The 25,755-nt window shown below is 40.8% G+C and overlaps 1 protein-coding gene across 1 annotated transcript in view; it reads right to left on the bottom strand.

Moving 5' to 3' along the window:
- PTPRM (protein tyrosine phosphatase receptor type M) overlaps positions 1-25,755 on the bottom strand; it is a 688,077-nt gene that overhangs the window by 389,056 nt on the left and 273,266 nt on the right. The window contains exon 6 of the mRNA XM_077809062.1: positions 3,629-3,803. Within this exon, the coding sequence (XP_077665188.1) occupies positions 3,629-3,803 (175 nt within the window). The remainder of the gene's footprint in view (positions 1-3,628; positions 3,804-25,755) is intronic.

The raw sequence follows: 25,755 nt of genomic DNA, 5'->3' as shown, positions 1-25,755 counted from the left end.
GTTAGTCTGTATCTGCAAAAAAGAAAAGGAGTACTTGTGGCACCTTAGAGACTAACAAATTTATTTGAGCATAAGCTTTCATGAGCTACAGCTCACTTCATCAGATGCATTCAGTGGAAAATACAGTGGGGAGATTTATATACACTGGAAACCTGGAAATCCTGGACGTCCCATCATCTCAGGCATTGGCACCCTGACAGCAGGATTGTCTGGCTATGTAGACTCCCTCCTCAGGCCCTACGCTACCAGCACTCCCAGCTATCTTCGAGACACCACTGACTTCCTGAGGAAACTACAATCCATCGGTGATCTTCCTGAAAACACCATCCTGCCCACTATGGATGTAGAAGCCCTCTACACCAACATTCCACACAAAGATGGACTACAAGCCATCAGCAACACTATCCCCGATAATGTCACGGCAGACCTGGGGGCTGAACTTTGTGACTTTGTCCTCACCCATAACTATTTCACATTTGGGGACAATGTATACCTTCAAATCAGCGGCACTGCTACGGGTACCCGCACGGCCCCACAGTATGCCAACATTTTTATGGCTGACTTAGAACAACGCTTCCTCAGCTCTCGTCCCCTAATGCCCCTACTCTACTTGTGCTACATTGATGACATCTTCATCGTCTGGACCCATGGAAAAGAAGCCCTTGAGGAATTCCACCATGATTTCAACAATTTCCATCCCACCATCAACCTCAGCCTGGACCAGTCCACACAAGAGATACACTTCCTGGACACGACAGTGCTAATAAGCGATGGTGACATCACCACCACCCTATACCAGAAACCTACTGACCGCTATGCCTACCTACCTGCCTCCAGCTTTCATCCAGACCATATCACACGATCCATTGTCTACAGCCAAGCTCTACGATACAACCGCATTTGCTCCAACCCCTCAGACAGAGACAAACTCCTACAAGATCTCTATCAAGCGTTCTTACAACTACAATACCCACCTGCTGAAATGAAGAAACAGATTGACAGAGTCAGAAGATTACCCAGAAGTTACCTACTACAGGATGGGCCCAACAAAGAAAATAACAAAGCCACGAGCCATCACCTTCAGCCCCCAACTAAATCCACCTCTCCAACGCATCATCAAGGATCTACAACCTATCCTGAAGGATGACTCATCATTCCCACAGATCTTGGGAGACAGGCCAGTCCTTGCTTACAGACAGCCCCCTCAACCTGAGGCAAATACTCACCAGCAACCACACACCACACAACAGAACCACTAACCCAGGAACCTATCCTTGCAACAAAGCCTGTTGCCAACTGTGCCCACATATCTATTCAGGGGACTAATCTATTCATAGGGCCTAATCACATCAGCCACACTATCAGAGGCTCGTTCATCTGCACATCTATCAATGTGATATATGCCATCATGTGCCAGCAATGCCCCTCTGCCATGTACATTGGTCAAAGTGGACAGTTTCTACGCAAAAGAATAAATGGACACAAATCAGACGTCAAGAATTATAACATTCAAAAACCAGTCGGAGAACACTTCAATCTCTCTGGTCACTCGATTACAGACCAAAAAGTGGCAATTCTTCAACAAAAAAACTTCAAAAACAGACTCCACCAAGAGACTGCTGAATTGGAATTAATTTGCAAACTGGATACAATTAACTTAGGCTTGAATAAAGATTGGGAGCAGATGGGTCATTACACCAAGTAAAACTATTTCCCCAGGTTTATTCCCCACCCCACCCCCGCTGTTCCTCAGACGTTCTTGTCAACTGCTGAAAATGGCCCACCTTCATTATCACTGCAAAAGGTTCTCCCCTCCCCCTGCCCCCCGGCTCTCCTGCTGGTAATAGCTCATCTTACCTGACCACTCTCGTTACAGTGTGTATGATAACACCCATTGTTTCATGTTCTCTGTGTATATAAATCTCCTCACTGTATTTTCCACTGATGCATCTGATGAAGTGAGCTGTAGCTCATGAAAGCTTATGCTCAAATACATTTGTTAGTCTCAAAGGTGCCACAAGTCGTCCTTTTCTTTTTCCTTAAAACTAGTGTCTTCTGCATAGACTTTCTATGCTGATTTCAGAAACATGGTCTCTTGAGTGTTCTTGAGCCTCAAATGTTTTCCCAGGTCTGATTTGTTGTGCCACATATTGTATTCCTCTAAATATTACAAGTTTTTCAGGTGAGGGAGTGTGTCTTTAAATAAGTTCTGTAAAGTACCACATATGTTTTGAGCAGTATACAAATGAACAGCTACAGAGCTGTGCATATTTTCTCCACAACTAACTAGTGGATCCATTCAGAAGAAGTGTTAACCTGTTGCTTAAGGCCAAAGAGCCCTGATCACAGATTAAGGGAGCAGAGTTTATCAAAATTAAATTCCCTTCCCCTACTACTCCCTGTTCTGGACTTTTCTTCTTCTTTCACATCAGCTGCAACACTGGGGCCATACAGCTCATGTGAGTTATGATACTGACTCAAAAAGAAGAGAAAGATGGGCCCTCTCTAGCTTAGAGGATGCTATTTTTTAAAAATCTGCTATTGTGATCGGGGTTCCTTTCCCCTCACCAGTTCTGATCCCAACTTCTGGGGGATTTGGTGGGGGGACACTCCCTATGTCCCCATTCACCCGCCAAATAAGATTTTAGTTTCTTTGGAGGCGAAAGGAAAGAAAGACGATAAGTCAGTCTTCAGTCCCAGGCCCTCTTCTTGTCTGCTAAGTATCGAGCTGTCAGCCAGAGAGATGTAACACGTTTAGGTGGCGCGGAGCTTTATAAAACATATCAGTTAATGGCATATCATACAAGTCATACAAGAACTGACCCCACCCCATTTTAGCTGTTGGGTTCCTGTTCACTATCTATAGCATTTGGCCTCATCTGTGACTACTCCCTTTAGAAAGTGGGAGTCATGAACAGATTAGGTGGCCATTGTTATGGGTAAGTACTCTTCAGACTCAGGATCAACCTCCATGTTAGAGTACCCCACAGAGCTTCCAAGAACCAGCTGCTATAGAATCTGTATTTCTCTGAAAAGATCCCAAATATATTCTCTCAAAAACCGGATATAAAAAGAAGTAAGCAAAATGTAATTTAAATAGAATGCAATATAATTGTATCAGCACTGTTTTCTATGATGCAATTGGTCAACTTTGTATACATTCATTTCACATTTTGAACTTTTTCTGATGTTTTTAAAACCTCCCATATGCTGAATATTTATATTTTAAGAGTTTTCCTTTATTTTTTCATACCTCACACTAAATACATTTTTAGGATGCAGCCTCCACATAGGAGATAGGTTGCCAGGAACATTCATTCCATTTCAGAAGAATCATCTAAATGTACATTTAAAAATACATATATTTTTAAATAATGCTTTTCGTACACAAGCAGTAGTAGTATTTAATAAATAACCCTTCAGGATGGCATCTCCCACCAGTCTGTAAGAGCAGGACAGAATCTTGAGATTTACATAAAAATGGTCTGATTCACAGGTCTTTTTTACTGAGCCTCTCATTGACTTTAATGGGCAATGGGTGACATACTTAAATTGCAATTGCATGCTCTTATTTCATACACCAAACATGTACATATTATAAATAAATACATATGATATTCTGAAATACCTTTGACTATCAATTCTGCATAGCTTGATACTCCAGCTCCTCCTTCTGTGTGAATCATGCAGCGGTAATTGCCAGCATCTCGCTTTGTAGCGTTCACCACATTAAAAAAAGCTACGAATCGGCGATCATTAGACACCTTTATGTCCTTCAAAGGTGCATCCCTTACATAAATGCCCTAGAGTAAGACACAAAAGTAAAAATGTTGTTTTAAAATAAAAACATTTATTGGAAAACAACTTTATTTCTCCAACTCTCTCAAAAGAGGGGGGAAAAGCAGAGGTCACAAAATGTTAAATTTAAAGACATTTCCAACATATAACATTTCTGTTCTATTCCAATTAGGGTTAAAACAACAGCAGTAGGCAATCATTCACCTGGAACAACTGGTAAGGCTGCTCGTCTGTACTCTTTATAGATGAATGAGTACACAGATTTAAGAGCAATAGCACTTATTTGCTTGGTTTATTTGTATTCAAGATATTAAAGAATTTTTTTAAAGCGATGTGCAAATCAATATGCCCTAAATCTCTTTCCTCCTTTCCCCAGACCTGCTGATAAGCACATGGATCTTCCCCAGCCTGCATGTAAGGGAAAAAGCTTCTCTCATGGCCCTGTCCTTGCCTAGAGCCACTATTTGATTTGGGTATCCATACAACTGGGGTGAAAGAAGGTACATGCATTACATATCATTACATGTGTCTGGGATAGTTTAAACTTTAGATAACACTTAGTCCTGCCACTGCAGGACACTTGACTAGATGACCTCTCAAAGTCCCTTTCAGTCCTATGATTCTATGATTATCCTCACTGTAAACTAGCAAGAAATTGTCAAGAAAGTTAATACAGGCTCAGGCTACATTACTAGAGCTTGTCATGAATTTTTCAACAAAACATTTTTTGCCAGAAAATACTTATTCGTCAAAAGCGAAACTTTTTTCTGAAATGTGTCAGTTTCAACATAACTGTCATCGGAAAGATGGAAAGGCTTTCCAGGTCCAGGTTGGAATTTCTGGTCAAAACCAAAGAAAGAGACAGAGATCCCTTGCAGATTAGTGAATAGCCTTGTGGTTAGGTTATTCACCTGGACTGCAAGAGATGCTAGTTCAAACCTCTGCTCCAAAGGAAGGAAGGACTTGAACTGCAATACCCACTTCTCACGTGAGTGCTCTAACACTACTGGTTATTGGGGGGAAGGGCCCTGGAGGTATCTGCCTGTCATACTGTTTGAGAAAATTGTCAAAAGCATTCAGTGTCCCAATCTGGAATGAAAACAAATGTTGAAACCTCAACATTTTCTGCAAAATGGAATTCTTGTTTTCTGCCCAGCACTATTTATTCCCCATACTATGTGCTCCTTTGAACCGTGGAGCATCCCACTTACCACCAAATTTCCAGTGATCCTGTCAGAACTGGAGTCTCAAGACTGACGCAGAGGCACAGAGCCTCATAATGAATCTCTCAGGCTTCAGGGGGAGGGGGACCTGCAGTTTCTGAGAACTGAACCCTTTCTTATTCTGAATTTCTACAGGATTGAAAGGAAACATCATTCTCCTAGCAGAAGAATTCACAGAAAACCCAGAGAGGAATCTTGTAGCGTTTTAGGCCCTCAGTGCCATTTTTTCTGCAGAGGGGCATGCAGCAGCCTATACCATTTAACTGTATTTGTTGTTTTTGTTATGTTCCTGTGACTTTATTTAAGAACACAGAGCAGGCTACAAAACTGTATGAACTATCTAAGACAGCTAGCCCTCTCTGTTTTCTATCCTAGGAATTTGTAGTTTGTGTTGCAAAATTTAAGATCCAGTAAGGAAATGCTGAGCTCAGTTTGTTAATTATCATGTTTAGTTGTCAACATATTGAAAAAAGAAAGGAGTACTTGTGGCACCTTAGAGACCAACAAATTTATTTGAGCATAAGCTTTCGTGAGCTACAGCTCACTTCATCGGATGCATTCACTGGAAAATACAGTGGGGAGATTTTATATACACAGAGAACATGAAACAATGGGTGTTACCATACAGGCTGTAACAAGAGTGATCAGGAAAGGTGAGCTATTACCAGCAGGAGAGCGGGGGCCGGAAGGAACCTTTTGTAGTGATAATCAAGGTGGGCCATTTCCAGCAGTTGACAAAAATATATGAGGAACAGTAGGGAGGAGGGAATAAACAAGGGGAAATAGTTTTACTTTGTGTAATGACACATCCCCTCCCAGTCTTTATTCAAGCCTAAGTTAATTGTATCCAGTTTGCAAATTAATTCCAATTCAGCAGTCTCTCGTTGGAGTCTGTTTCTGAAGTTTTTTTGTTGAAGAATTGCCACTTTTAGGTCTGTAATCGAGTGACCAAAGAGACTGAAGTGTTCTCCGACTGGTTTTTGAATGTTATTAAGAATTTTTATATATATATGTTAATATAATATATGTAGCTCACGAAAACGTATGCTCAAATAAATTTGTTAGTCTCTAAGGTGCCACAAGTGCTCCTTTTCTTTTTGCGGATACAGACTAACACGGCTGCTACTCTGAAACATATTGAAAGTAACCTTAAAATACTGTTAATAGCCATTGAAAGCTGCAAATAACGGTCACATTAAATTGGTTATTGTACATAATTCATGAAGCCAGAGTCAATGTTAATCACAGTATTAATGCCAATGTAGCAGGATATTACACAGAAAATAATGATTTGCATTATTTTAATGAGTACGGTAATATAATGTCATTTCTCTTTTAAATGTAAATTTGTGGTGACAGCATTGTAATTTAAAATTTTAGAAGTATGTACGATTCCCAAAGAGGAAAACTGAGAGAGCCATTGTTTAAAAATTATTTATCTCCGTATCTGAGCACGACTTGAGGCAATTACCAGCTCCTTAAAATTCCTAGAAATCTTTTTTCCTGCCAGAGTGACATCACAATTACTATAAGCAAAGCTCAGAAAGAACCATTTCAAGCCAAACCATTATTTTCATTCCCTTTGCTTATGGTAGTTGTGATGTCATTCTGGCAGAAAGACTAGGAAGTTTGCAGATAAGTTTAATTAGGAATTTAGGGAATTAATAATGTTTGAAGTGCAGTACTAATTTCATTTTTAACACAAGTCAGTCAGTGATTTAGGCCTAATTATCAGCGTAGCTGAGCAGTAAGAGTTGCCACTGATTTCAAGTAGAGTTCTGTGTACGCAGCACCTACATCTTCTTCCTTTCTAACCTACTAAAAAATGTGAAAAATATAATTTAGACACAGGACAGACAGGCACAAAAAAAAACAGGCTGAAAGACTCATCTTGTGGACTGCTTTGGGACTCTTTAAGAGTAGGCGAGCGTTGTGAGTAAAGCAGATAATGGGCTTAGACTCATGGTCCTGACTAGCCAGAAGTTTATTGGATTGTCTCAATTACAACAGAACTGCAGAACTATTGAAGAATATTGAAAATTATTTCTAGCTAACATGATGGTATTTCTTCATGGCATAATGAGATGAACAGTTTGTTTTGCAGGAGAAACAGCAAAAGGATGGCAATTTAGCCTCTGGGAGGAGAAAATACATTTTACTCACTCACTGACTTTAGATGGTAGGAGTAGAGAAGAAACAGATGGCTAGATTACCCTGTCCTTGCAACTGTGAAGCGGGCGAAGGGTCATAAGAAACTCCCAACCACTGGCCTTTTGCCCTCATGGAGGATCAAGTCACATTCATATTCCCCGTACTTGGTAGCGCTCAGGTCCTAATCCCTCCTATTGCAAGGGCACAAGTCACTCCAAAAGGAGGTCAGGAGAGATGGCGCTATGTCTTTACATAACCTTCACATCCATTTGCACAGCTAGAAAACAGAGAGGAGAGACGGCTAGACCAGGCAAAAGCGTGGTTTATACTGCATAGTCTCCCCCTTTCTCCCAGGACTGGGAAAGGATTGTCCCTTGACAGGTCCCCTTGGAGGTCTTCCTGGGGTTGTGCCACTCCATTCCTCCTGCAATACAGACTAGATCGTAATATACACAAAGGGCATGTCTATACTGCACAAAAAGGTGTGTTGTTAATGCAGGTTAAAATAGCCATGAAAACATGGCAACTCATCTTTTAACTTGGTGAGCAGCTTGAGCTTGGGTTAACAGCTACAAATAGCACCATGGATGTTGCAGTACTGGCAGTGGCTCAGGTTGGCGTCTTGACTCCAATCCCACCCAACCGCCCTTAGGTCTGATCTGGAGTGGCTAGCCCGAGCTGCCATCCATACCACACTGTCCACGCTGCTATTTTTAGCACACTAAGTCAAGTGGAGCTAGCACAAGTCTATCTGAACTGGGAATCACATTGCTCAACTGCAGTGTAGACATACCCATAGAGGCTTTAACTCAAGCTGCTCATGTGAGCGCTGAATTGAGTCGCTGTGTCTTCACTGTCATTTTAATCCAAATTAGCTAACACAGGTTAGCTAACCTGAGTTAACAACTGTCATAAATATAAAGGGAAGGGTAAACACCTTTAAAATCCCTCCTGGCCAGAGGAAAAACCCTTTCAACTGTAAAGGGTTAAGAAGCTAAAGGTAACCTCGCTGGCACCTGACCAAAATGACCAATGAGGAGACAAGATACTTTCAAAAGCTGGGGGGAGGCAAAAACAAAACCTCTCTCTCTGTCTGGGTGATGCTTTTGCTGGGGACAGAACAGGAATGGAGTCTTAGAACTTAGTAAGTAATCTAGCTAGATATGCGTTAGATTCTGATTCCTTTAAATGGCTGAGAAAATAAGCTGTGCTGAATGGAATGTAGATTCCTGCTTTTGTGTCTTTTTGTAACTTAAGGTTTTGCCTAGAGGGATTCTATGTGTTTTGAATCTAATTACCCTGCAAGGTATTTACCATCCTGATTTTACAGAGGTGATTCTTTTTACTTTTTCTTCTATTAAAATTCTTCTTTTAAGAAACTGAATGCTTTTTCATTGCTTTTAAGAGCCAACGGTTTGGGTCTGTGTTCACCTATGCAAATTGTTGAGGAATTTTATCAAATCTTCCCCAGGAAGGGGGGTGTAAGATTTGGGAGGATTATTTTTGGGGGGGGGCATTTCCAAATTATATCCCTGTTAGACGTTTGGTGGTGGCAGCGATAAGTCCAAGGGCAAAAGGTAAAATAGTTTGTACCTTGGGGAAGTTTTAACCTAAGCTGGTAAAAGTAAGTTTAGGAGGTTTTCATGCAGGTCCCCACATCTGTTCCCTAGAGTTCAGAGTGGGGAAGGAACCTTGACAACAACACATACCTTTTGTTTGTTTTGTGGTTCAGACATACCTAAAGTAAAATATGGGAAGTTCAAGAAGAAAATTGTCTTACATCTGGTTCTAAAGGGCACATTAGATATCTCTGTGGATATGTAAAATGAGAAACTAAAATGATTTATGCATTTGAGAGACTAACTGCAGAGTTTATTATAACTTATAACCTATTGTTCCACTGGGATCCTGACATCCTTTAAGCCTCTGGTGGGTTCTCATACAAAAGCTCATTTGCCTGATTTCTAATATCCCACTTCCTGCCCCAAAAAAGGGAAAACGGTTTGATCACGTGTGGGAAGTTTTAGCCCTATTCTATGTGGGAACTTTTAGTCCTATATTGATATAAGAATAGCGCAAAAGCTATTCTTATATCAATAATCTTGACTGAAACTAGAGGCGCATGGAGCACGTTTTCATGAGTGCAATCTATTCCATTCTCTTGCTCAAATAAACACTATACGTGAAACTTATCAAATGGAGCACACCTTTGCCACAGATGATTCTTCACATTTTCAGCTCCCTCAAGAATACAGAGTTCAGCAAATAGGTTGTTACTGGTTGCTCTAAAATTCACAAATGACTTCCAGAACAAGACTTATTTATTGCTAACTTTACTGAAGAACATTAAGAGAGTTATTGACTATTGTTAAAAGGATATTAGTAATCATTAACCTTAACTGTTTTTTTTTTACTTTTTTTTCCTATTGAAAGAGTTCTAGTTCTAAGTCACCAGTTTAGTGAGACTGGCAGAACTCAAACAGTGATGAAATAAATCATTAACATGAGATTCCACTGTAGATCTCAGAAAACCCCTCCCAGCACTTTTTCATTTTCATCCTTTTAGGAAAAGTCATCAAAATATCAAAGGAAATTTAGTGTCAGTGAATGGTGTTAGATTGATGTCCCAGGGAACACCATTCCTGTCATCCAAAGAAAAAGTACAGTACAGAGATAGTAATCTCCCCTATGCCTCCCAACCCTTGACCTAAAGAGGCAACAGCCAATGGAAAAGAGGGTTATTCTGTGTAATGCAGCATGAACAGAGAGGATTGGTAAGGAATGAAAGTATACGATGAGTTAAATACTTATCAGACCACAGTATTAAAAAAAAAGAAAAGAAAAGAGCCCTCCTTCAGCAACAGCTAAATGGATAGGCATAGTTCAGTATTTCTATACACGGTATAAAGAAGAGTTAGATTAACGATGGACGGTGCTAACCATTTCGCTGTACCTAACATTCTTCTCTTTTAGCACAGCTATGCTGTATCATTACTGGTAAATGAAGATAGCATGAAGTTCTTCTTATTACAACAGACATCTTCATAATCCTGTGGGGGACCTTCAGGCATTTTGCCTATTACTATAGCCAAAAAGCAGTCACTGTAACAACCAAAAATGGAGGAAAAGGTCCAAAAGTGTGATCAGAGTTTCTTTATATGGCTTAAACACATTTTGTTTCAAGGTTTCACTACAGCAGAATTGAAACAAGTTTCTCAGCCCACTGAGAAAATTATATGGAGAAACAGACTCATCCGTTTATATGTAGACTCTTTTCCAGGTTTTATTAACATTAAAAATGTGGGTTAAAAGTTCAAGTTGCAATGATGCAATACATTTTTTTTTAAGTTTCTTGTTTTCATTTGCAGAATTTACTTTGGGGGGGGCAGGGGAGAAAAGGAGTTTTATCTGAGAGTGGATAATTTTATATAGTAGCTTATTTCTCAAAGGAGCTAAAAATCAAAAATACATTTTACTTCATTGACACTTTCATGTGCATTTTGCTTTGCATTGCTTCACTCAAGATTTACATTAATTGTGAAACAACGATGTTCACACAGAGGTGCATGGACACAAGAGGCTCCCTTTTTACTGTACTGTCCATGGACAGGTCAGGGCCCCTATTTCGTTTCTCTTCCTTTTTGTTTAAATGTGAGCCACACTTCTAGCCATTGCACAAAATCATCACCAAACTGTACAGGTAACACAGTGGTCACTCATACAGGGAAATTTAACCCTAATTTTGAAACCTGAAGAAAAGGCGGAGGAATCAGATTTCTTTTTTCCAGATATAATGCTAAACACAGGCCCAGTATGGCACACTTGCATATTACATTATTTCAGTTTTAACAGCCAAAATCTATTTCATTGTATGATGATACAATGGGATCCCAAGACTGTTTGAAATATTCTAGTTACAATTAACAAATGAAGTATACAATATATTTCCCTACTGAAAACACTGCAGACTTTTCTTTTTTGGTGGTTATTTACAAATATATTCCATTCAGTACAGTTCAGAAAAAAGCAAATAAACTAAATGCTCTGGTGGGGTTCTTGAGTTCCCCAAATGTTACTTTTTTAAACCAATGACAGAATGTACCTGCGCCCACGCCATACACACTATTGTAATAATCTCTGTACAAAGCAGATTTTATAAAGGTATCATTTGAAAACTCATAATTTGCTGGTCAATATTGTCCTCAAAATATGTGTGGCAACACTGAAGTGATAAGATTCCACTGTATGGTGTTATTAACACATGTTCCAAACTGAGGTTGGCAAACAGCTTGGTGGGCGTCTAGTTTTTGACCGGAACACCCAGTTCAAAAGGGACTCTGGCGGCTCCTGTCAGCACCGCCGACTGGGCCGTTAAAGGTGCTGCGGCGCTAAGGCAGGCTAGTCCCTACCTGTCCTGGCTGGCACCACGCTGTGCCACAGAAGCAGCCAGCAGGTCCGGGTCCTAGCGAAGGGGGCCACAGGGCTCCACACACTTCCCCCGCCCCAAGTACTGGGTCCACGCTCCCATGGGAGCTGGGGGGGGAGCAGTGCCTGAGGGCAAGAGCAGCACATGGAGTCTCCTGCCCCACCCCCAGACCTGCTAGCTGCTTCTGGGATGCAGCGCGGTGCCAGCCAGCCATTTAGCCCCTGCCACATTCAAACTCCCTGTCCCAGCCTGGAACCCCCTCCCTCATCCTGAACCCCTCATTTCTGGCCCCACCCTGGGGCCTGAACGCCCAGTTGGAGCCCTCACACCCTCCTGTACCTCAACCCCCTGCCCCAGCCCAGTGAAAGTGAGTGAGGGTGGGAAGAGCAAGCCACTGAGGGAGGCGGACTGTAATGAGTGGGGGGTGGGGCCTCAGGAAAGGGGCAGGGCTAGGGTGTTCCGTTTTGTGTGACTAGGAAGTTGGCAACCCAACAAACAGCTCTGTCCTAACAAAGGAATGTGTGCTCTGCTTAATTTGCATTTAAGCAGTAAACAGAGTCATCAAGCAGGAAGGGGAAACAAAAGAAGCTCAAACATGAGGAAAAAGAAGCAGGAAATATTCTTACCCACATACTTTTTGTCTCCTGCATCTCAGTGGGAAATGTTTTTCAAGTGGGGGACTGACACTGTAAAAAGGAGGGACAAACACCCCAAGGCACACCCCCACTGTCCCTGCCCATCGATTCTCTGCACCTGAAGCAACAGAGGAAACCTTCATTGGATTCTGAGAGGAGGGGTCCTGACATAGAGAGTTTGGTCAGTAAGACTGCTGAGAAACTTTGCTTGAATCTGATACAGTTTGTTAAGCCAGGCACCAAGAGCATTTTACCTTTATTTTCTTGCAACCATTTCTCACTTTTATGCCTCATTACTTATACTCACTTAGAATCTCTCTTTGTAGTTAATAAACTTATTTTATTCTTTTATCTAAACCAGTGTGTTTAAACTGGAGTTTGGGAAACTCTGTTTATGATAGCAAGTTGTGTGCACATTATTTCTATTAAAGAAATAACAGCATTTATATAAACTTGTATTGTTCAGGAGAGGGCTGGGCAGTACAGGACATACGTTTCTGAGGGAAAAATCTAAGACTGGGAGTGTTTTGGGGTCACACTGCAGCTTAATGAAGGATGGTAAGAGCCAAGGTGTGGCTGGCTGGTTGCTGTACATACAGAGACATAGCTGGCATGCTGGAGGCTGTTTGTGAGCAGTCCAGGCTTCAGGCTACAACAGGAAAGCATCGTAAAGGGCACCCCAGGTTAAAGGGCAGGAGTGACACAGCTACTCATTAGTCTGGATTGTACCCTGGTATGTCACAAACCCCACAAATAAACACAACCAGATCACTTAGGTTAAACCACTTTGGTCATTAGAGAATAGCTTTATTCCCATCCTGTTAAAATAAATGCCTTTATTTAAATGGCAAAACATTTTTTGCATGGAACCCTAATCTGAATCTTTTTAGCATCTCTCAGAAAATTATGACAAAATCTGTAGTTTGCTAATCCCATTTTGATAAAACTGTATACAATTTACATTTTACAACGATTCACTAAGGTAACGGATTGAGTTTCAATAGGTTGTTATAACAGGTTGCCTCAACAACTTTGTGTTATCTAAAATTTTCACACACAACTTCCCGAAGCACCAGCCAGATAAATATATTTCTTTTCATCTCACTTGGTAGCTCAGTAGTGCCATGTGGGAGATCCAGGTTCTACTATGGGTCAAGGATTCCAGTCCTCTATGCCACTGAGATTGGGAGAACGGTGGGACAGGATGCTCATCCCCTGAAAAGGGGAAGATGGCCCAGCACCACTGAGTACTAATCCCTTTGGGCAATGAAAGACAACTTCTGACTGGCTCCAAAGGGAGATGAGTCTACCCCTATTAGGCTAGACGGATTCTGATAACACAATACTTCAGAGAGGAGGGGATGCAAAAGTGGTGAAAATTAGATTCCACTGGATGTAGAGGATCCCCTTTTGGACAAATGTTCAGAGAGCACAATAAAAAAAATGTCACTCAGAAACACTGTTTAAGCTAATCGGTGTATGTCTACACTGCACACTAAGCGAGGTGAAAGGATATTAGGGACTAAAACCTGGGGCATCTGGGCCACTGGGAGGTCACGCAGAGCCACCTCCCACGGAGCACTGTGGAGGCAAGGTGCCACAGGCAGTACCTCCAGAAGGGCCAGAGCGACCCTGTCGCCCTCTGATTGGCCCACATTTACTATTTAATCTTGGAGGGTGCCACAGGAAGTAGTCTGGGCAACCATACAGACTTCCGGCTTGCTAGAACTGCAGATCTTGTCCTGCTTCACTTTCTGATCACCGGTCTCTGACCCCGGCCTGACTCTTGCCTCTTCACTTCAGCCTGGTAACTACTCCTGATCTCTGATCTCCAATCTCTGTTTCTGGCCTGATCCTCACCTAGACTCTGGCCATTACTCTGATCCCTGCTCACTGACTACCACCTCAAGGCTGTCCTTGACTCTGACACCAGCCCAACAATGACCACGAGGCCAAACAGGCTACACCCTGGTCCTTTACATGCAGGCTTTGACGCAGGTTTGAGCCCAAGCCTCCTTTCTGTCCTCACACAAATCAGTCTGACTTGGGTCAGTAAGCACTCAGAACTAGGGCCCGACCAAATTCACAGTCCATTTTGGTCAATTTCATAGACAAAGGATTTTAAAAATAGTAAATTTCATTATTTCAGCTATTTAAATCTGAAATTTCACAGTGTTGTAATTGTAGGAATCCTGACCCAAAAAGGAGTTGTGGGAGGATCGCAAGGTTGGGGGGGTGGGGGGGGAGGTTTGAGGTGGTGGCATTGTCTTCAGATCTGGCAGCTGGAGAGCAGTGGCAACTGGCTGGGAGCTCAGCTCTGAAGGCAGAGCTGCTGCCAGCAGCAGTGTAGAAGAATGACATGGTATGGTATTGCCACCCTTACTTCTGCACTGCTGTTGGCGGGATGCTGCCTTCAGAGCTGGGTGCCCGGCCAACAAACACTGCTCTCCAGCCACCCAGCTCTGAAGGCAATGCAGAAGTAAAGGTGGCAACATCGCAGCCCCCCTAAAATAATCTCGTGACCCCTCTGCAACTCCCTTTTGGGTCAGGAACCCCAATTTGAGAAATGCTGGTCTCCCCCTGTGAAACATGTATAGTATAGGGCAGTGGTTCTCAAACTTTTTTTTTTCCACGCACCACTTGCAAATTGCTGAGGGTCTCAGCAGACCACTTAATGATCTTTCCAAATGTTGTTTGTACTGTTAGCTAGCTATTGTAAAGTGCTTTGGATAAAAGCACTATATATAAAAAAACCCCTTAATTAACTTTTTTTGTTCTACAAATAGAAGCACACAACTCATATTTTAATATCAGTAGTCTTCCTTTCTAATGTGAAGGATGTGCTCTCCCTCCCCCGGCCACGGCAGCCCCCGAGCTGGGGCTGGGAAGGAGGGCCGTCTCGTCCCAGCAGCTGCAGCTCTGGAGCTGTGGAAAGTCACCTTTCTCTGGCTGCTGCGGCCCTGCAAGTCCCAAATTCCCCCCACCCCCTCTTCTCACCCCACTACCCCTTCCCACATACCTCCTATTTCTCCCAAGGCCACCACCTCACTTTACACGTGCGTCTTCTCCAGGCACCTAATTAGTAGAGACATGCCTGCACGGCTCCACTAACTAGGTGGGTGGCCCTTCATTCTCTCGTGTGCAGCCACCCAGGCGCGCACCTTAGACGGAACTATCCGAGGACCATCTGAATGGAGCTCGCAGACCACTGGTGGTCCGCAGACCACAGTTTTAGAACCTCTGGTATAGGGTAAAGGCACACGAAAGACCAGATTTCACAGTCCGTGACTCTTTTTCATGGCTGTGAATTTGATTGGGCCATACTCAGAATCAAGGTCTTAGGACCCTAATGGGGGAGGAGGGGTGGATCAGAGCCAGAGTCCCACTGAGACTTGGGTCCAAGCCCTGTCATTTTGCAGTGTGGACACAGCTCAAGCTTCAGACCCAAGTCAGAAGGTCTGCATAGTGCAGTATGGAATATGCCAGGAGAGCCAAGTCCAGCAATTGTAAACCCAGGTTTACAATACAGTGTGGATGCTCAAGTATGGGCTTAGAAACTCCAAGCTTAGGAGCCTGGGTCCTACAAACCCAGGTTTACAATGCAGTATAGACATACCCTGGATGACTAAGTTTTAACTGGTGAGTCACTTACTAGAATTTCTGTTAAACCAAATACTCCAGCATACATTATTTAGTATTCATGGTTGTGGGAAAACATCATATTTAACTTGATGACATACACAGGTTGAAACCCCAAATGTAATGGTGGCAACATGTTAAAGTCACACAAAAGGAAAATGGAACACACACAATTTTCAATTTGGCCAAGCTAGAATGAGACAAAATAGTCTGATGGTTAAATTAGACTTACAGTCTCCTTTATGCAATGAATTAATGTAAATGAACAGCATTTTACCAGCAACAAGATATACATTAAACCTGTCAGAAAGTTTTAACAAAAATCAGAGAAATAAATGTAAAGACATTGACATTCTAGGATGATAACTCCAGCAATTTAAGTAAATCAATCAATCTCAAAGCTTTTTTTTTTTTTTTTTTTTTTTTTATAAACTCTTTTGCCAGTTCAGGCTTAAAAGGAAAGCTAGGTCATCAATTTATATTCATACAGGTAGAGTAAGCAGCTTTTCCTTTATTTAATAAAAGAAAGAGTCTGCATTATCCTTCTTTCAAATATGCACATTTGTAAAATGACTATTAAATTCATACCACTGGGATCACTACTAACAGCAGTAGTGCCGGAAATAATTTTGTTTAAACCATGCATATAATATAAATCAAGCAGTAATTGAATTCCTCAGCGAAATTGCTTTCTAGAGTTGTTTTCATTCTAATAATTAAGATAGTTGGAACTCTGAATGTCTAGAATTGCTTTCATAACCAAGACAAATGTTTGTCGATCTAGATAGAAAAACCAGATCCTGTGATTATTCCATGCTTATTCCACATGCATATATTAACAAATACATTTCAATTAGCTAATGAGGCCAACCTTGAAAGATGGAAATTCTAAATATTACTGTCCTGTTTGGGGTAAGTCTATTTCAAATGCCAGCTGGAACTGCATTCTGCAAGTGCAATTATCAGATATTCAGACAAACATTATTTTGGGGAACTATACAGCGAAGATTTCAAATTCCAACATTTTAATGTTTGGTCATTGAGCTTTCTCCTCAAATTACAATGCTATCTGTAAGTCTGTGTTTTTTATCTGCAAATGAATGCTCAATAAAGCAATCAGATAATACTATACAAGTTACATATCTAGCAGTCTGATTAACAAATATTTATTGATGACATTGTGATCCCAATCATCCTATGTGAAGATGAAATTAAATAGACAGAAGGAAAGTATCAAGGGCTTTCTTGCATTTTCTGGAGTCATTAAGCTAAGTGTAATTTCCCCAAAATAGGTGCTCTGAGTTTATGTACTAAAGTTCCTTGGTATCATGCTGACAAGAGCCAGTTTTTTTTTTTATTACTACCCTGTGTTTTTTTAAAAAAGCACTTAAATTTTTTGTCTATAAAAAGTCAGTATAACTGAAAAGTGTTACAACTTCTTAAATGTTTAATGCTTATTAGAATTATAAAGAACCTCTTTCCATCACTTTTAAATAGAACATGAGAGAATAGAAGTAAACCCACATGTCAATAACTCTAGCTTATCCAGAAAGACTATACAATTAGTAAAAGTACCCCCCACCCAAAGATAAGCATTGTGCTTCTTTGTAAGGAAAACTGTTGCAGCAGTTCTGTACCTTTGGAGCAGAAACAGAATATAATCTTTTTAAACATTTCTGAGGTTTAATAATCTGTCCACTTCTAAATCTGTTCAGCTAATAAAATGCCATTAATAAGTAGTCAACACTTCAAGTCATGGCTGGTTCTCTGAAATATAATACACATTATATTTCACCTCCTTATTAAAAATGTTGAGAACTGGGACCAGCCCCTGCCTAGGAAGCGAGCATAAAATAAAAAAAATATTTATAATTGTCCTCTTTGGCGCTCTATAGATATTGACTTCATGAAAGGCTGGGGGGGGGGTCCGGGGGAGGGAAGGGTTTCCTGCTAAAGATTTCATTCATTAGAATAGTGCTAAATAGAATATTGCAGATGTTTTCCTGCTTCTTCCATCTAAGTGCAACACAGGGTAGCTAAAATGTGGTGCACCTGACATCCCAAGCCTCTTCACATAAGAAGTGTTAACTTCCTGGGAAGAGCAGGACGGATGGGATGAGAACATTCGAACCTTTTAATATATTCTGATATGCAAGTTCTCATCAGAGTAGCTGACCCATCAAAATCGCTACTGGGTTCTCATGTAACAAAGTGGGGGCACGGGGAGTAGTACAAGGAACAATAAGATAAATCAGACATATGGAGTATGCTGTTCATCCACATTCTGGGAAACAGTAAGCCACCTAGTTGCCTCCTGAAAAAGAGACTTTTTGGAGTGAAAGGAGCAAAGGTACTGGTCACTCCATCCCCATCTATCAAATTAGATGTCTGACTAATCCAAAGCAAGACAGGTCCAGAGGTGGCAATAATACCTAGGACAATGCTGGCACTGTAAAAATAATAATCATAGTGTAGGAGAAGGATTTTATAATTGTACTATGAGAATTAATGTACGATTTGATTTCATCCTGACAGAGTCTGTGCTGATGTTAAGGCAGGGACAGACCACAACAATCTTTATGACTGATTATGGTCACCCTTTTGTTTTAGGATAAATTAGAATGTCTACTATGGTTTCCTATATGTATTACAAATTAGGCAGTCCAGTTAAATATACATTTCTTTGTTTTAAGGTTTAGTAAGTAAGAGACAGGATTTTGTATTGTGTCTATGTTAAGGAGATTCAAAATAAACTGACACTATTTGTATTCTCAAAGGTCTCTGTAAAAGATTGTGTGAATGAGGAATGCATGCATCAGGAAAAGATAAGGTGTGAAGGCCATTGTTATAGCCAGATGGTCAAGGAAGAAGGAGTAAAGAGAGTTAACGACACCAGAGAATCATCAATGCGCATCCATAATGAAAGAAGGGCAAACTGAGGACCCTGAGGTGAAGGCTAGCACCCCTAAAGACAGGACAATTGATAAAATCGAAACCAGGACAGGATGACCCTCTCAGAGGTGCTTTGGAATGTTAACACCAATCAAGGAGTACCCAACAGAAACTGACACAGCAAAATCTATAGACTTCAACAGAGAAAAAGGACTATAAGAACAGGGTGCTTTGCCATGGGACTTTGGTAGGGGTTTATCAGACAGAGGGTGTAACAATGCTGAAAAAACGGTTACTTACCCTGCAGTCCCCAGGGCCCCAATCCTTTGGGAAGGGTTGGAAGGACTGGGCCTACTGAGGCCCCATAAGACTGTGCTACTTCTGAGAAGAGGCTGTGATGAATCTGTGACCACAGAGGAAACCGCTAGGCTAGGGTACTGAAGGACTGCTCCTACCTGAGCCCATGTGCGAGTTGGGGTGAGGCCTGGTAAGCTAACTAGCATGTGTGTAGGTTTTTATAGGTTTTAATAAGTATTCTCTGTAATGCTTTTGACCTTAAGAACTAAGTCGGCTTGCCTAGGAAATATTGTGTGGTATCTTATAACTAGCGATTACACCTGTTAGCGGTCTCTGAAGAGAAAGCAAGGTAGTGTTATTATTTGATGATAGTGAGATCAGAACAAGCCACCAGGTTTCTGCCCCAAAGAACATACAAATCTAACTAGCAGCTGAACGCCTGTGCTATCACATGTGTAATTTGTAATTTGTAAGACACATGTAAAAAAGCTGAAAATGGCTGAGAATTTAAAAATTGGATGCTAAAAGACCATGAATCGCCATGATGATTTAACCTGGTGATATTTTAAACAAAAAGAGCTCTCCTACATGCTTGTATCTGTTTCCATTACTTTACACACATACATACATTTTAGGCTTTGAGCGATATGAGTGACATTCCTGAAATTTTATTATATAAAGATTAGTTGTGGTGCACTGAAATGTTAACGTGGTGAAAATCTTTTCTCTTATCTAGGAGAGTAACCAGAAGGTTCCAACTACCCTGAGGATACACATATTAGAGGCACAGAGCCAAAGAGAGTTCTGGGTTTCATTACAGAGATAAGTTCATACAGAGTCAGAGCCCAGCAGTGGACCTACAAGGGACCAAAAGTTATCCCAAACTTCCTACTTGGTATCAAGCCACAATACCAGAGTCCAGGTTATCCTTTTGTAGTTTAGAACTTGGCTGAAAGACCACAGAGGGTGAACTTACTGTATTATAACTGCCCCAATGTTGTTAGCGTCAACATCTTCTGCAGATGAAGGAGAAATATATAAAGACATTTTTCAAAACTGTTTGTGGATTATTCAAAACAGCTTATTTTTATGGTTTCAAATTCTCGAGAATCAATGACTCAAAATTTGGTAAGGGGACAAAAAATTTCCATTCGCTCAATGGGCAGTGGATTAGGCCCCGAGTCTAGAGCTCAAACTGGTAGTGACTAAAATTTGTTACTGAGAATTACTTAGTGGCTTCTATAAAATGAGCTATACTGAATCGCATACCTAATGCACAAATGTCTCATAAATCTCTCATTCAGAACTGAAAAAAAATGGATTCTATTGCCAGGGCTCTTGGTAGAGAAGACAGACACTAAATGAAACATAGACTGGATTCTCCTCTTAATAAGAATCAGGTAAAGATTTGGGTACATTGGTAGGGCACCATATTGAAACTTGCATTGCTGCTGTCCATGCATTTGCTTTTGTGAATAATTACAGGATTTCCATCACACAAGGACAGCATCCACTAGTCTTCAAGAAAGGATATGTTTCTGACTTTTTTCACAATTACGTTTAAAAGTAACTTTATAAGTATTTGAAAGTTATGTCAAGTGCATGTGACTTTTCATTTATTTTTAAATATACTCTATTGAGGTGCAAAGTTTCAGCAAATATACACATATGCTTGCATTCAGAGCTCAACCTATTGAAAAAATAAAACTACCAATGTTTCAACAATTGCACAAATTCTGAAAACAGACATGCAATTTCAATTTGTGACTGCTTTATATTAAAAAAAAACCCACACGAAGTTTCAATAATGTTAATATAAGTGTTTGATCCGCTATATTGATCTATTTTATACCTCTCTTTGGCTTGGAGGGGGCAGAGAACTGGAAAATGCAGTTACTCTCACCAGAGAAAGTAATTTGACCACATTTAATTTGTGCATTTAAAATCTCAATCATAGTTTGCATTAACATAAACCAAAAAACTAATATGAGACTGTTACATGTGACTGCTGATATGATTTGAAATATAAAATAAAATTGAGTGAGGAATAAGAATATACAGATAATAAAATACATTGCACTATAAATGCTTCATAAATACTTGTTCATCGTTCTTATTTATTTCACTTTCACCAATCATCAGGAAAGTGACTTTTTTTTTTCCCTTTTTACATTGTCACTTCAGTTTCAGTAGAGCGCTGTACCTTCTGCATTAACAAAGGCCTTGCTATTTCTGAAACTTTCCTAGCTATTTTCTATTCTCCTATAGAAATTGCTGAAATTCAAACATGATCCAAGGTTTAATAGGTCAGTGTTCATTGATAGCCAAGTCCTATCCCCTCTGCTTTGCTGATCTTTCCCTTTTGCTCTGATTGCTAAGCATTTCCTTTTCTTCCCCTCTGCGTCTGACACAGAAACTAAATAAGAAATAGAGGGTGTAAAAGCACTCAGCAGTGGCACAAATAGGAATTAACAGCAGGATAGTCAGACAGGTTAAAATTGGGAGAGAAAAGGCAACAAACCAACCTCTTAAATTCCTCCCCCCACATAAACACAAAAAAACCCTATGAAATACTTATTTCCTATCAGCTATGCTATAAAATGTAACAGCATCTGAATACTGATTTTAAAGATCACTGCATTTTAAAAGATAATCACTACACAGTAGCATTGTGTTAAGTTACATGCAAGTTATTTATTACCCAAATGTAAACAAGCTATTTTTTTCATTATGCAATAAGAATACTATGTAGTTAATGATACCAATAGAAAAACATATGGAATGCAAAAAACACAGACTGTATAGAATAATCCATTGAAAAAACAGAGGGAATAAAATACAAAAATTGAACTGAAATAACATTAAGTATTTAAGAAAATTTTAAGATTTCCACTCTTTTTTTATTCACTTAGGCCCAAACTTTCCCCACTTCTACATGGGTCCAGAGGTCCCTCCAACAGTGGAGCCACTGCAGGTCTTTTGAACAACAGACAAGAAAAAGAAATCAGAACTCATGCAATGGATATACTCTGGGCAAAATCCTCAACGGACACACACTGCCTTGGCTCCATTGAACTCAATGAAACCTATGAAAATTTACCATGCACACCAACAAAGGCAATGATCTCCAAAAACTCTGGCCCCACACACAAATTCACTACGTTTTCAGGTATGCAGCAAAGATAGCTATCACCCAATGCACTGCATATCCTTCCTTAGCTGCACACATTGGACTTGGATCCTGAAAGGTGCTTATCAATCTGATCCCAATCCAGAAAAGTTTGCTGGATCAAGGCAAAAGTGCTCAGCACTTTGTAAGATTAAATCCTTTACGAGCAGAGAAGAAAGAACTGTGCAGCACACAAATCAAATTTGATCAAAAATACTTTTTTAACTAAAATTTTCAAAAGAACTTCTCACTTATGACTACTTCCAATACAAATTTCAACCTTCAGTCACCACCCATTTGGGTTACTAAACTGTTCAAAAAAGATTGCACAAGTTTTTATTTATAAAGAGGGAAAATGGCATTGTTCCACTCTCTCAGTAAAAATGGTTGAACCAGTTTTGGTTAGATGTCTCAAGACTGATCCAGGAAAATTTCAACTATATGCATGAACATTTCAAAAAGTTATGAGTAGACCTGAAAATTCAGAACTTGAATGGCACATAATGCTTGTGAAAATTTAACTTGTGGTTGCTTCTTCTACTGGTGTACTGCACCAGGGTATATTCATATATATTTCCCCACACACACCACTTAGTAATATGCCAGGAGGATAAGAACCCCTTGTGCTATACTCTACTGGGGTTTGTTTTTTCAATACCTATCTTTGGTGTACTTTGATGTGCAACAATTTGCTTTCCAGAACTATCTCTGAGGGAGGAATGGTTCATAAGACTTCTCAGTAATAATAACAACAACACCACTTCTATAGCAGTTATCAATGATGCGAATAGAATACATCAATCCTTTTCCATCCTCACTGGAAAGTGTTAGATATTTGAAAACTGAGGTGAGGGACAGCAAAGGCAAAAAGGAAAGCAAAATCCTTTATTAATGTGTAATTTATTATTTGGAAACAATGTAAGAAAATGGAAATGAGACTGAAATTGTTCTTGGTATCCCAGATACTATGGAAGCAGCACATGTTCTGAAAGTGAAACAGAAGCCATGAAAGACTCTGACCCTCTCCTCCCCCTCAATTAAACAATGTACCACTATTATCCCATTATTAATTATTATTATTATTATTATAGGTGGGACTGGTATTACCGCCTATTGTTAAAGTTGCCCCAAGTTCCCATTATAAGACCTTGTTTTCAGTTGCTTATACTTGGTAAACTTTAATTATATGGAATAAAATTTTCCATGCCAGGTGTCTGCCACACACTAATTTATTTATTTTTGGGGGGGGGGTGGATGGATTTCAGCCATTTCCAAGAACGAGGCTATGGGAAAATACTTTTGTCCATGCTAAAACATTTTGGTGACCTTTTCTTTGAAAAGCTCTGGCACCCCCATTCTTTGCAGCAGAAAGTTACTTACCTTGTAACTGGAGCTCTTCACAGTATGTGGTTTCTATCTGTATTCCATTGTGAACACACATATACTCCATGTGCCTGAAACCAGAGAATTATTGCAAGCAGCGTCCGTTGGTCTGCGCCCATGCCCTTGCTATCCTCATGCTCTACACCGAGGTATAGGGGCAGGGTGGATTGACCACCTCACCAGTTCCTTCTCTAGTACATATCTAATCATGGTTCGAAGCAGAGTGGAAGGGTACTGGAATACAGGTAGGGGCCCCACATCTTGAAGAACTCCAGTTACAATAAGGTAAGTAGCTTCCCCTTCTTCTCTGAGTGCTGGTCCCTATGTGCATTCTATTGTGGGGGACTCAGAGAAGAGGAGGGGGCGAGAATACAGGTGGTAAAACTGCTTGTAGAACTGCTGTGCCAAAGGATAAGACAGCAGTAGAGTCTTGGACCACCGCATCAGGTATTCTGAATGGATGGATGGAACTCCATGTAGCTGCCCTGCAAATGTCAAGCAAGGGTACCTCTTGAAGCAATGTCACTGAGGCCTCTTGTGCCCTTGTAGAGAGACACTTTGCACCACTTTGTTGGAGGGAGCTCTGCCAACTGATAACAGAGTAGGATACAACCAGAGATCCATTTAGAGACACTGTCAGAGGATACAGCTTAACCTCAGACTCATTTTGCAATGGCCATGAATAGTTTAGGTGATTTTCTGACGGGTTTCATTCTCGTCAGGTAAAATGCCAACGCTTGTCACACATTTAGGGAATGAAGTCTCCTCTCCTCACTGGAGGATAGCTGGGTTGATTGGGACACCTGAAGCCAATTAGGGGCTGGCTGAAACTAGCTAAAAGCCTCCCAGTTAGTCAGTTGGGCACGCGTGTCAGGAGCTGTAAGAGGAACTAAGCAGTACAAACCATATCAGGCGCAAGGAAGGAGGTCCTGAGGTAACGGTGAAGAAGGTAGTGAGTGGGGGCTGCTGTGGGGAAGTGGCCTAGGGAATTGTACATGTCCTACTTCCAAAAAGTCAGCTACCGTAGCTGCTACTATTAGGGTCTCTTGGCTGGAGCCGGAGTAGAGGGCAGGCCCAGGCTCCCCGCTCCCGTCCCCAATTAATCACTGAGACTGGGAGACAACAGAGACTGCGTGAGGGAGGGTGTTTTCTCCTCACTTCCCTTGCTGGCTTATTATGAAAATGGCTCAGTAGGCTGTAACCCTTGCCTCTAGAGAGAGAAGGGCTACGTGGAGGGTCACAGTGAGCCTCTGAGGCTAGCGAAATCCACCACGAAGCACGGGATCCAGTGAGACAAGGACAGAGCTTTGTCACAATACCCAGGAAGTGGAGAGTTACCCTGAATTCCTTTAGTGAGTGCAAAGACTCCTTTGCTCTAGAGTAGATCTTCCAATCAATACAATGTAGCAGCTGCTCTTAATAGGCATAATGTGCACCATTGTTACTACTGACATGTCATGAAATAATGTAAGAATCATAAAAAAATTTAAAAATTGAAATTCCTATACACATTTTCCAAAACCAAAACTGTTTTTGTTCCAATTTGAAACAAAAACAAACTTAGAAATATCAAAATTTTCTGTGAAATGGAAATTCCAAGTTTTGATCAGCTTTACATACAGACACATACGCAGACATAGGCACACATTTTATAAAATGATAAAAGGTTTAGAAAACCTGACCTATGAGGCAGGGTTAAGAAAAGGACATATTTAATCTTTAGAAAAGAAGATTGGGGGTGTAGGATTGAAAACAGTCTTCTAATATATTAAGAGTTTTTATGAAAAGAACTGGGAACAATTGCTCTCCGTGTCCACTGAGGACGGGACAAGAAGTAATTGACAATCTTCAGCAACGGAGATTTAGGTTAAATATTAGGAAAATTTTCTAACTAAAAGGATAGTTAAGTACAGTGATGGGCTTCGAGGTTTTTAAGAACAGATTTTTACCAAACACTTTTGTGGCAGTGTATGCACATCCCGTCTCCTGTTGGGGGGATAATGGTTGTGCAGATACTGTGGTTAATGTCTACCCGACTGTCTTGGGCTTCACCACACTGAGGACCAAGGGTCAGAGTCAAAGCGGCCCTTAGGTTTGGGGCTGTGAGGCCTAATGGCTGGAGTCAATACAGCAGCCCTTGAG

Source organism: Eretmochelys imbricata, chromosome 2 (genome assembly GCF_965152235.1).
Source record: "Eretmochelys imbricata isolate rEreImb1 chromosome 2, rEreImb1.hap1, whole genome shotgun sequence".
NCBI classification, from domain to species: domain Eukaryota; kingdom Metazoa; phylum Chordata; order Testudines; family Cheloniidae; genus Eretmochelys; species Eretmochelys imbricata.
The sequence above is the reverse complement of the archived record's forward strand: the minus strand, read 5'-3'. Positions and strand labels throughout refer to the sequence as shown.